This window comes from Artibeus jamaicensis, unplaced genomic scaffold (assembly GCF_021234435.1).
Source record: "Artibeus jamaicensis isolate MK-2021 breed Jamaican fruit bat unplaced genomic scaffold, CSHL_Jam_final contig_1410, whole genome shotgun sequence".
Classification (NCBI taxonomy): domain Eukaryota; kingdom Metazoa; phylum Chordata; class Mammalia; order Chiroptera; family Phyllostomidae; genus Artibeus; species Artibeus jamaicensis.
The window spans coordinates 2,362,548-2,374,452 of record NW_026521281.1 but is presented as its reverse complement, the minus strand read 5'-3'; the positions used below and the strand labels follow the sequence as shown (position 1 = coordinate 2,374,452).

The 11,905-nt window shown below is 40.9% G+C and overlaps 1 protein-coding gene across 2 annotated transcripts; it reads left to right on the top strand.

Moving 5' to 3' along the window:
• The first annotated feature begins 962 nt into the window (after positions 1–962).
• LOC119055534 (spindlin-2) lies at positions 963–3,050 on the top strand. Of its 2 annotated transcripts, none has more exons than XM_037153773.2 (2): positions 963–1,237; positions 1,929–3,050. In XM_037153773.2, the coding sequence occupies exon 2, from the start codon at positions 1,931–1,933 to the stop codon at positions 2,705–2,707; it is 777 nt and encodes a 258-aa protein (XP_037009668.2). In that variant the 5' UTR covers positions 963–1,237; positions 1,929–1,930; the 3' UTR covers positions 2,708–3,050. The 2 variants fall into 2 exon arrangements, with proteins under 2 accessions (XP_037009668.2, XP_037009666.2); XM_037153771.2 differs by having other exon boundaries at positions 1,909–3,050.
• Positions 3,051–11,905: the final 8,855 nt, after the last annotated feature.

The following is an 11,905-nucleotide window of genomic DNA, read 5'->3' as shown; positions in this document are numbered from 1 at the left end:
TGTATAGTATTCATCTGTGCGTGTATATGATTGTTAGAATACACAAAAATGAATAATGAATATTAACATTAGAGAAGGAGAAGGAAATAAGATCAGGGCTTGAGGATAATAGAAAATTAAATTTTATAGGTAATAATTTATTTCTCCTTTTAAATACTTCAGTAAAAACAGGTAAAATTAATTTTATTGGAGAATAGTACATCTAATATTGCTAAGGACACTGTGTTTTCAAAGTATCATAACAATGATTTTACAAATAATTTTTAACAAATGATTTTTCAAAATGATCCCAGATTTCTAAGAGATTAGAAAAAAGGCAGAGGAAATAATGAGTGTTATTTTGCTGTTGAGTTCTGGCGCATGAGAAGGGGATTATTTTCTTCAAGTGAATTTTCTGAATTTTACAGTGTCCACGTTGTGCATATAATTCTTTTTATCAATCGGTGGAAAAAATAACAGGAAAAAATATATGTTCAAGAAATAAAGCCTGGGAATGACCAGAGAGTAAAAATCTCCTAGGGATTGGGTCAAAATGGCAGACCAGGCACTAGTGCATTTTTCTTATTCTACCACAAATCCCTTTAAGTGTCAAGGAAAGGCAGGTTTCTGAATATAAAGAATAACTCCAGAAAAGGACCGGGTAAAGGAAAGGGCGAATTCCTAGATGGAAAACAGATGGGACAGGGGCACTGATGTGGGGGTTGGGTGGAGTGGGGGTGGGGAGCTTGGGGGCCCTGAACTGGAGAAAGGGAGGCTGGCTGGCTGGGAGTGGGGGTTGTTGTGCTCTGGATTTTGGAAAGGAAGGAGTGGGTCCAGGAGGGGACAAGCGCTTGCCCAACCCGACACAGAGGTGGGCGTGAGAGTTGGGGGAGGGGGGCGCACGTTGTTAGGCAGGAAGAGGAGGCCTCTCTCCTGGCAGGAAGCTGCGCTACGGAAGGAGGGAGGAGACTGCTGCAGCAGTAGCGGCTGGTGGGATCCTGATGTGGCAGAGAGGTGTCTGCAGCGGTCCGGGAGGCAGAGGGCCGGTCAGCACAGTGCCGGAGACACAGCCACCATCCTCTTGGCGTGCCTGGCCACCTCCTAGACACGTTCCTTGTCTACGGATTCTATCCAAGCAGCTTCAGCAAGCTCCCGGCTCGGCATCTGCTGATCCTCTTTCCACACAGGCTCACAGCACTGGCAGGAACAACGTGTCTGATTTGGACACGTGAGGCCCGCGATCGCTGGACGCGGGAAGGTGGGCATTGGAATAGAAAACGGGGTGATGGGGGTTAGTTTGTGTCAGGCAGGACAGTTAGGGTAACTTCTGGGGTGGGACATGAGAGATACTTGAGAAGAGTGACTTGGCCACTTGGGGTGGGAGTGAGGAGCCAAAAAGCACCTGCAGGGTGTTCAAAGGTGGCCGGAAATGGAAATAGGTCTCTTGTGGGCTCTCAGCGGGAAAATGGGGATGAACAGTAAGGAGATGAAGGAGAGAGGGGTTGAACTCCAAGCAGAAGGCATTAGGATGGGAAGCAAGAGGGATGAAGTGCAGGCTGTGATGGGCAAGGGACATGTGGACTACACTAGTGGAAATGGGAGAGATGGAGTGAGGTCTAAGAAATGATGAATACTTGTGTTTGGTGTGGGGACTCTAAGACAGCAACAGAAGAGCAGGCGGTATGCAAAGCACCCTGATCTCTACTGCTGGGGCCTCAATCAAAAACAATCACCACCTCTCTAAAACTCCATCACAGTCAAAGGAGCCTGGAGGGAGGGCACTACAGGCAAGCATCCATAATATCTTGATAACCAGCATTCCTGTTAGACATATATAAATAATTTGAGTGGCAGCGCACCTGGTGCCCAGGGATTTTTGTCATAGAGAAAAAAATTTTATGCTGTAATGCACTAAATGTTTCTCCCTAGCCTCCTTCCTCCACCTGCAGGTATGAAGACCCCCCACAAAAAGGAAGCTGCAGGGCAAGAAATCAGAGAAACTGTCAGTCGCCATACCGGATCTGCAAATAGGAGGAAGAAAAAATCCTCTCAAAAGAAGCAGAGGGGCAGACCTTCATCCCAGCCCTGCAGGAACCTCGTGGGCTGCAGAATTTCACATGGATGGAAGGAAGGCGATGAGCCCATCACCCAGTGGAAGGGAACCGTTCTGGATCAGGTGCCTATAAATCCTTCTCTTTATCTGGTGAAATATGATGGAATTGACTGTGTCTATGGACTGGAACTTCACAAAGATGAAAGGATTTTAAAGCTTAAAATCCTTCCTGATAAGGTGCCATTTTCTCGAATCAGAGATTTGCACCTTGCAAATACCATAATTGGTAAAGCTGTGGAACATATTTTTGAGGGCGAGCATGGTTCAAAGGATGAATGGAGAGGGATGGTCTTAGCTCAAGCACCAATCATGAAAGCCTGGTTTTATATCACCTATGAGAAAGATCCTGTTTTGTATATGTACCAGCTTCTAGATGATTTTAAAGAAGGAGACCTCCGTATCATGCCAGAGTCCAGTGAGTCTCCTCCAGCAGAGAGGGAACCAGAAGGAGTTGTAGATGGCCTGATAGGTAAACACGTGGAATATACCAAAGAAGATGGCTCCAAAAGGACAGGCAAGGTCATTCACCAAGTCAAAGCCAAACCCTCTGTGTATTTCATCAAGTTTGATGATGACTTCCATATCTATGTCTATGATTTGGTGAAAAAGTCCTAACTGTTAGGGTACAATTGGCCACATTTTTGGAGGCAAATGTGTGGTTTGGAGACACACAAAAAATGTAACTTTTTCATGTATAGAAAGCTTTAGTGTCCCTACTAACCAACATCATTGCCAGCATAATTGTTGATTTCTTCTGAAAAATATAAATGTATATGGAAATGACATGTGTGGAAGGACTTTATCATGTTGAATAGAGTGGGTGTGTTTGGTGGATGGGGTATGAGAAGAAGGGACAGCTGTAAATTCAGGCTGTGAACAAAGTTCAGCTAGTATCATAATCAGTCATCTAAAAATGGAATAGGGCTTAGCTGGCCTGGTCTTGGGAGGAGGGAGGAGAAGGAACTAGAGATGGGCTGTGGGGGGAGGGGAAAGAGGAGGTGACTGCTCAGGAAGAGGTGGGGAGGGGCCAGAAATGGAGGTCTCCTTGGGTGAGGAATGTCTTAGGAGGGGGAGGCATCCAACTGGAAGGAGGTAAAGAACAAAGGAGGGAGAGGGAGACCTTGAGGTTTAGAGGAAAACAGAATACATTGAGTGGAGTGGGACTCACAGAGAAGCTCAGAAGTCCAGAGCAAGGGGGAGAAAGACCATGTTTTCAGGGATCTGGGGAGAGGCTAAAGGATACTCAGAGAGAGGGTCTATGCATGTGTGGGGGCCAGTGCTGCAGGGACACTGAGGAGGGGGGAATTCTAAGAAGAAAGACTGACCCCAGTGAGTGAGAATGCAGGTGTGGGCGGGGGGGGGGGCGTTGGTGAGAGATGGGAATGTGCAGGGAAAAGTTGGACTTCTGACAGTATGCACAATGCTGTCCCTGCCTCTGTGCACAAAAGATGTGGCAACTGTCAAAGAAACCAGATGGACTGACAGGGATGACTCAAATGCTAAGCAGCAGCCAAGTTTATACCTAAAACTTTTATTCCAGGGAACTCATGCCACAATGCAAAGCAGAACCCCCAACCCTCAGCCTAAACACATGTTCTGACTGTGCGCACTTAAGCATGTGGCTGTGGGTCACCTCACAGTTCCCAGAGGACCCGGGTGCAGTAAATGTTGGACCTGAAGGTCTTGGTTCCTTTACCCTGTGCTGTGTAAACAATTCCTGTGAACCTTGTTGAACTCAGGTATAGCAGTCCCTTCACTGTTCTTCCTCCCGCTGGACTGTACCCTTGCCTTCCCTTGGAGGAAGGGCATCAGAGGATGGAGGCTGCTGCTTCTCTCCAGGGAATGGGCCATGCAAGTCCATGCTGCTTTTAGTACTTGCCTGAAACTACAGGTGGCTCCACCCAGTGCTTCACCTAATTGAGGTCTGCTGCCCCTAGAAGCACCATTTGGTGGCTATATTCAACAAATCGGGTGGCTACTAACTCTTCACAGGGACCTCCTGGCCAGTTTTGCCCCTCCCCCAAGCACATGGGGAGCTTCGATGGGAGAGTGTTCAGCTCTGGTTGCAGGTGAAATAGATGGCGTGGGGCAGTCAGGCTGGGATTTGTGGCTTGGTGTAAGGACTTCCTTCAACTCTGTATTGCCACACAGTGGTGTGGTGCTTGGTGGCAAGAGGGTACTTTAACTCTCATACAGTCCCTCTGTGTATGTGTCAATTGGCACATGGGTCTATGTCCTTCTGTTCCTCTCCTTACCTCTCCCCAGTCCTATTATGAAAATTCTCCCTCAAACCCGCTGTCTGGTTTACCAGAAAAGTGGGAAGAGTTCTGATGACTCCCACTGCCCAGGTTCCCCTAGCTCCTGGGAGAAGGTGGAGACGGGGAGTTTACAGGATTAGAAAGAAGTCAGTAATTCCTCTTCATTCTCTATCCTACATTTCCTGAACCCCTTTGCCTCAAGAATGACAGGAGGAGGGCCACCTCACCATAGCAGGAGTTAAGTTTTTTTCATATATCCCACAATCCACAATTTAGTCTGGCATGCACATGCAGTTCACCCATGGGCCAATTTCAGCCTGTTGTGTTGTTTTTTGATTTTCATGTTTTTATTGCTTTCTATGTTTAAATTAGCTACTTAGACATTTGGCAGGTTTCATATTAGAAAAATTCTTATTTCTGGTCCACATGAAAAAAAACATAAATAATAAACCAATAATTAGGGCCCTACAAGTATATAGACAGCTGGGTCTGAGGAAGGGCTCAGCCCCTTATAGATTCAGAATGCTTGCTGAAGTTGGCCAAGCCCCCAGCTGGCCTGTTTCACTCTAATAAAATGCCCACTTGTCCCCTGGCCCCATTTATGGAAGTAGCTTTGGGGTGAGACCAAGGGAAAACTTCCTAGCCCCTCTTTTAGCTTACTTTGTCCTCAATTTTTTTTGTTTGGTTTAGCTGCTTCCCATCAATAGTTAGTACAGGTAGGCTCTCTGCCAGGCAATCTTCTAGGCACAGGCACTTAAGAAAATAATCTTAGCCTCATGGAACTTTTATTTTAGTGTGCCAGATAGTAGCCATAATACAGTAAATAAATATAAAGTATTTTCAGAGTGATCAGTGTTAAGAAGGAAAAAAAAAAGGGAAGCAAGGAATGAGGGATGTAAATGCCAGGCTGGAGTCTGAAATTGGATAGATAAAAACAAGGCTTTTGAATAAATACCTAAATGCAATGAGAGAACTGGCCCTGTGCCTGTCTGGGGAAGGTGCATTCCAGGTAGAGCAACAGCAAGTGCTGAGCCCCCAAGACACTTGTGGCCTGGCATGTTCAAGGACAACTGAGGATATCAGCATGGCTGAAGCTAAAGGTAGAGAAGATCAGGAAGTGAATTTAAGGAGGTGATGGGGATATGGGAGAGGCATATAGCTTTTAAGCTTAGGAGGTACTAGAATGAACTTTGCATTTACACTGAGTGTGATGGGGAGCCAGTATTTTCAGCAGAGGTGTGACATAATTTGTCTTATATTTTAATAGTATAACTGCCAACTGTGTAAAGTAGTTTGAAGGAGGGCAAGGATGAAAAAGCAAGGTCAAATATGTCAGTGAAACAAAGAAAGGACTTAGAACCAGATTTGCATGTAGGAAACTGGAATTATAATTGAAGTGACATTTCAGATGAATGAAAAAAAGACATTCATTCGGTGGTGCTGGATTAATCTTTTTTTTTTTCCTTAGCACAAAAATTAAATCCCTTGATCATACTTTATACAAAAAATCAGCTTGAAGTAGAAAAAAAATACCAAAATTTGGAAAGTAACATTATAAAATTTTTAGAATAAAAGAAAATGTTTATATTTTTATTTGTGGAAATAGGGAATACTTTATTTCAAGGCAAAAAATGCAAAGGTATTGAGGGAAAAGTTTGATAAATTTGAATGTAAGAAAATATGCAAACCCCTAATTTCAAAATCATTATATACATAGTGGAGTAAAATGAAATTAGGCTACAAACTTCAGTGCTTAAAATGATTAAATAAATAAATAAATAAATAAATAATATACTCAGTGAGAAAAAACTAGCAGTCCATAGAGAACTTGGGAAAAAAACATGAATAACCAATTCACAATAGATCATATGCCCAATAAATATACATTACCTTAATCAACTCTCCTTTACATTATTGTATCTTTATAATGTATGTAATCTTCCAACATACCATATAACTTAATATGCTTATTGTTTTATGAGAATGTTATCCCTGAAAGTGCATGATTTTTCTTCTTTCATACTCATTAATGTATCCCAAGTCTTTAGAAGAGTATCTGGCTTATAAATATTTGTTGACTATATGAATCTCATTGATAAGAAGAAAATGGAAATTAAGATAAATAAAATGATTTCACACACATCAGAGCAGCAACACATGTAAAGTTTGAAAGTATGTATTGACCCGTTAAGCAAGAGGGAGATCCTATGCACTATTGGTGATAATGTAAGTCAGAGAGAAACTTGTCATTACCTTATGAGTTTTAAGATGGCATATTACCAGCAATGTCACCCATATGTTGTTGAAAGCCAATTCTGCATATGTGTGATATATTTCTGTACATCTTGAAAGAAAGATTCTATTTCTTTTAAGCTATCTTGTTAAAGGTGTTTAAAAAGCAAGCAGATTTGGCAGATAGAGAGTATATGTCTCATAGTATCTCTCTCTGAAGTAAAGAGCAGGCATTTTTAGAGTCTGGAAGATTTTCTCTGGATAGTAGGGAAGGAATGCTTATTCTAATATAATAAAGATAATGTCTCCTTCAAGAGCAAAGGGTGCTTACTACCCTTTATAAAAGTTTGAGCTTCCCAAACTAAGGTTCTCTTTCTTGTACTGTAGGTGTCATATGACCATTTTACATCACTCTGAGCAAAGTGGGACTTGTGCTTCCTGGGGCAAAATTCTGATATGCACACTATTGCTATTACTGTAAATAATAAACTATCCTTTGTCCCTGACCCAGAAGTCTCCTGTCTTCTACTGGCTCCCAAAAAACTGTATGAGGCTACCTTGTTAACTCAAAAACAGGGTAATATTTCATATTTGTCATAGTTTTGGATACCTGTAGCAATGAAGATAAAATGCTGATAGTGACATGACTTTCTGTAATAGGAAAAAGGAGAACCTCACCAGCCAATTAGTGGAATTTGAGGGTAATTTACAAGAATTTGTGATGAATGTACATGAGAGCTGAGGACTCCCTGTTCCTTATGATGACCGAACATCATATGCACCTGTTTGAATATGCTGGGGAATTTTGGTGAAGGGACAGAATCAAACTTCTATGGCCCTGTTAGATATGGATCTTCAAGTTACTATTTTACCAAGACCTGCTGAAGGAAATGGTATCAGAAGTGAGCTAATTGGTTTGGATTTGGTTTACAATGCAGAAAGGAAGCCAATATCCCCTTGTGAGTAGAACCTTTTGGGTCAATTCTATGTACTCTCAATGTTACCTCTAAATCTGAGTATATATTAGGAACAGATGCTTGAATTTTCCTGCCTGTAAGTGCCAGATAAGATTCAGCCGCATGTAGAGAAGGGTTGGTGGGACACATAAATCACTCTAACACTAGCCTCCCTGACCCCTCCTGAGTATATAGAAACTCAGGAGGAAAAAACAGAAAATTACAGCTCTGATTAAATACTTAAAGGAAGTACAGGTAGTAAGAGGTTCAAGGACAACCATGTGTAAAAGTGTAGGGGGAATTGAAGGTTTATAGTGGGTTGTCAAATGAATTCAGTTGTGTCTCCTAATTTCACTTGTTGCAGATAATATGACTAACTAAAGTAATGGCACATGGTACAGTGTTTTACACATTAACAAAACCTTTCCCATTCTACTGGCACCTAAGGGTCAGATATTTTTGGATTCATGTGAACAGGCCTCCAAATATATGTTTCTTGTACTTCAGGGTTATGTAAACTCTACTTGCCACAGTTTGATAGGCCAAAGTTTGGGGCAAGTGCTTCTACATTCTCATTTTCAAAACTTCCACTATATACATGATGTCCTGATTGTTGTTAATCAAGAAGCCTCTGTTTAAACAGCCCATGCTATGATACTACACATCTAGAAAAAATGACAAAAATCCCCACAAAAATTCAGGAGCCTGTTTGCCAGACAATGTTTCTCAGTACATGTAGGCAGGTTTATAATACTCAGTCCTTTAGTCAGTCAAAGAAAAAATGTCTCTTCATTCCCCCTACCATGAAAAAGGAGGCCTGGCACCTAACTGAATTCTTTGGATGTTGAGAACTTTGTGGTTACTGGGCATTCTATTTGGCCCTTATATCAGATAGCCACAAAACTGCACCTTTTGAGTAGTTCTCCAAACATTATGTTATGGGAATTATCCAGCAAGCTATGTCATGCTCTCTAACTTTGAATCCCACAATTTTAATGACCTCTTTGCGCTGTAAGTCTCTGGGTCTGATGACTACCTGATTGGACTCTAGCAAAAGGAAGCCATCTGTACCTGGATGTAAGGAGCTAAAGTTAATAATTTAAAAAATATTCAAGACAGCCCTGACTAGTGTTGCTAACTGGGTTGGGCATCATCCCTGAAAGGTTGCTGGTTCAATTCCTAGTCAGGGCACATTCCTAAGTTTTGAGTCAGCCCAAAAGGCAACTAATTGATGTTTCTCTTGCACATAGATGTTTCCCTCTCTCCCTCCCTTCCCATTTCTCTAAAGGTAAGTAAATAAAATCTTTAAAAAATATTCAAGACAGTATCTTTAATATGGATGTAAACATATACTAAAAACAACACATACGTAGAAATGAAAAATAACCTAGAAAAGGGATCTCACCAGAACCCAACCATGTTGGCACCCTGATCTCAGACTTACAGGCTCTAAAACTGTGAGAAATAAATTTCTGCTTTTATAAAACATTTCTTACAGTGCTTTGTTACAGCGGCTTAATGGACTAAGACATAATATATATACATACAATGGAATATTAGTAAAAGAAATGAAGTTCTGATACATATTACAACATGAACCATGAAAAAATTGTGCTAAGTCAAATAATCCAGACACAAAAGGACATGTTGTATGATTACACTTATAAGAATATCTAGAGCCCTGGCTGGTGTGGCTCAGTGGACTGAGTGCTGACCTGTGAACCAGAGTTCTGCTTCGATTTCCAGTCAGGGCACATGTCTGGGTTATAGGCCAAGTCCCCAGTATGGGGCACAAGAAAAGCAACCACACATTGGTGTTTCTCATTCCCTCTCCCTTCCCTTCTCTCTAAAAGTAATTTAAATATTTTTAAAAATAAAAACATATCTAGAGAGGATCCAAGCTGGCAGCAGAGTAGTTGGAAGTTACACTCGCCTCTTAGGATCAAATTGGCATTACAAGTAAATTATGGATCAACCAACCTGAATAATCAACTGAAGATTGGTTGAACAGAAGTCTTATAACCAAGGAAAAGCCACATCAATACTAGTAGGAAAAATGGAGGAGCAAAAAGGACTGGCCCCACATCCACTTGTGACAGCTGAGAATCTGGAGGGATATATAAGCAACAAAGATCTTCCTTTAGGAGCTAGGGCTCTCAACCATATGCATGGCTCCCCAGCCTGGAACACCATCACCAGGAAGAGAAGCCCACATATCTGGCTGTGAAAATCAGCAGGGATTTTATTTGTCATTGTCAGTGGAATGAGAGACTGCTAGAAACCCAAACACAGACTTTTTTTTTTGCATGGCCAGTGGGGGCGGTTGGGTTATAGCTACTTTAGTATAACCATTTTACTTATTTGATATGTAATAAACATATAGGGTATTTGATAAGTGCTAGGACATGTCCACAAAGAAAATAATTTTATCATTGCTAAGCATTCTCTTAAAGGGCCAACACACAAAACCTCCTTAGCATATATTCACCATGGGCTCTGGCAAAGGGACAGTGGCACAGAGTAAACTGGAGTCATACAGGGATTGTGTGGTTTCAGGGAGATGCCTGGAGGGAAAACTCAATGTCCCTGGGCTGAGTGCCTCTCCCCAAATACCTATAGATATGCTATCTTCCCAGGTTGACCACTCCTCTCCTTTAAAGCATCAGCCTAGGGACAAACACTAGCTTCATTCTCCCAACTCCCTGTGGCCTTGTCCTGCCAAGTAATTAGAGGAATGCAATTTGAAACAAAACTGAGATGGCATTTCTCACCTGTCATAGTGGCAAAACTAAAAATTGCAATGAAAGCACACTAACTGTTACTGGGGCTGTGAAGAAAATATACTTTCATACACAGCCAATGGAAATAGAAATGGGAATAACAATTCTGGAGCAGAATTTAGCAACACCAAATAAAACTACATGTAAACTTAATCTCTAACCAAGCAATCACATTTCTAGGAATCTATTCAAAGATAAACTCCTAATAAAAGAAAACACATAGACAAGATGAGTCATTGCTATGTTTTTTGTAATTTCAAAATATTGGAAACTACCTAAATGCCTATGCATAGTAAAGTGGTTGAATGAACTATAATTATTCATACAATGGAGTATGAAGCTGTAAAAGAGAATGGAAGAAAGAATGGAAAAGAAGGAAGAATAAAGGAAGGCAGGTAGGAAGAAGGAAGAAAAGGAAGGAAGAGAGAAGATCTCTATGAGGTGATAGAGTGATTTCCAGTATAAATATTGAAAAGTACAAACAACAAGAACAACATAAAATGCAGACAAGCATTGCAATATGCTATAATTTATGTAAGAAAGAAGTAGAATCAACAAAATTTTCATGTGTGTTCATTTGTGCAAAATAAGTACAGATAGCATAAAACACAAACTAGAGAGATTGACACCCTACATTCAGTGGGTTTTATTTTTAAAATTTTTATTGTATTTTTCCATTATCATTTAGTCCCTTTATATTCCCCTCTGCCCCACCCTGCAATCACCACACTGTTGTCCATGTCCATGAGCCCTTTTTGCCCAATCCCTCCACCCCCTAATCTCCCCACCCTTAGCTGTCATCCTGCTGTCAAACTATGAGTCTTATTTCTATTTTCCTTGTTAGTTCAGTTTGTTCATTAGATTCCATGTGTGAGTGAAATCATGGTATTTGTCTTTCTCTGACTGGCTTATTTCACTTAGCATAATGTTCTCCAGGTCCATTTGTACTGTCACAAAGGGTAAAATTTTCTTTTTTTTTTTTTAAGGCCGATTAGTATTCCAATTGTGTAAATGTCCTGTAGTTGTTTTATCCATTCATCTACTGATGAACATTTGGGCTACTTTCATATCTTGGTGATCATAAATAATGCTGCAATGAACATAGAGGTACTTATGTTCTTATCAGTGTCTTGGGTTCCTTTGTATATATGAAGTGAGAGAGCTGGGTCAAAACACAGATTCATTTTTAATTTTTTGAATTATCTCCACACTCCTTTCCAAAGTGGCTGCACAAACCTACATTCCTGGCAACAGTGCAAATGGGTTCCCCTTTCTCCATGTCTTTGTCAGCACTTGTTTGCTGATTTATTAATGATAGCCATTCTGACAGGTGTGAGAGAATATCTCACTGTGATTTTGATTTGCACTTTAATGATGAATAGTGACATTGAGCATTTTAAAATGTCTATTGGTCATCTATATGTCCTTTTTAGAAAAGTCTCTATTCAGGTCTATCTCATTTTTTAATTGGGTTATTTGTTTTTTGGGTATTGACTTTTATAAGTTCTTTATAAATTTTTGATATTAACCCCTTATCAGATGTATCAGTGAATCTATTATCCAATTCTGTGGGTTGTCTTTTTATTT

Bases quoted from the DNA above. Each gene is read 5' to 3' on its own strand.
- LOC119055534 (XM_037153773.2), top strand. From the start codon at position 1,931: ATGAAGACCCCCCACAAAAAGGAAGCTGCAGGGCAAGAAATCAGAGAA.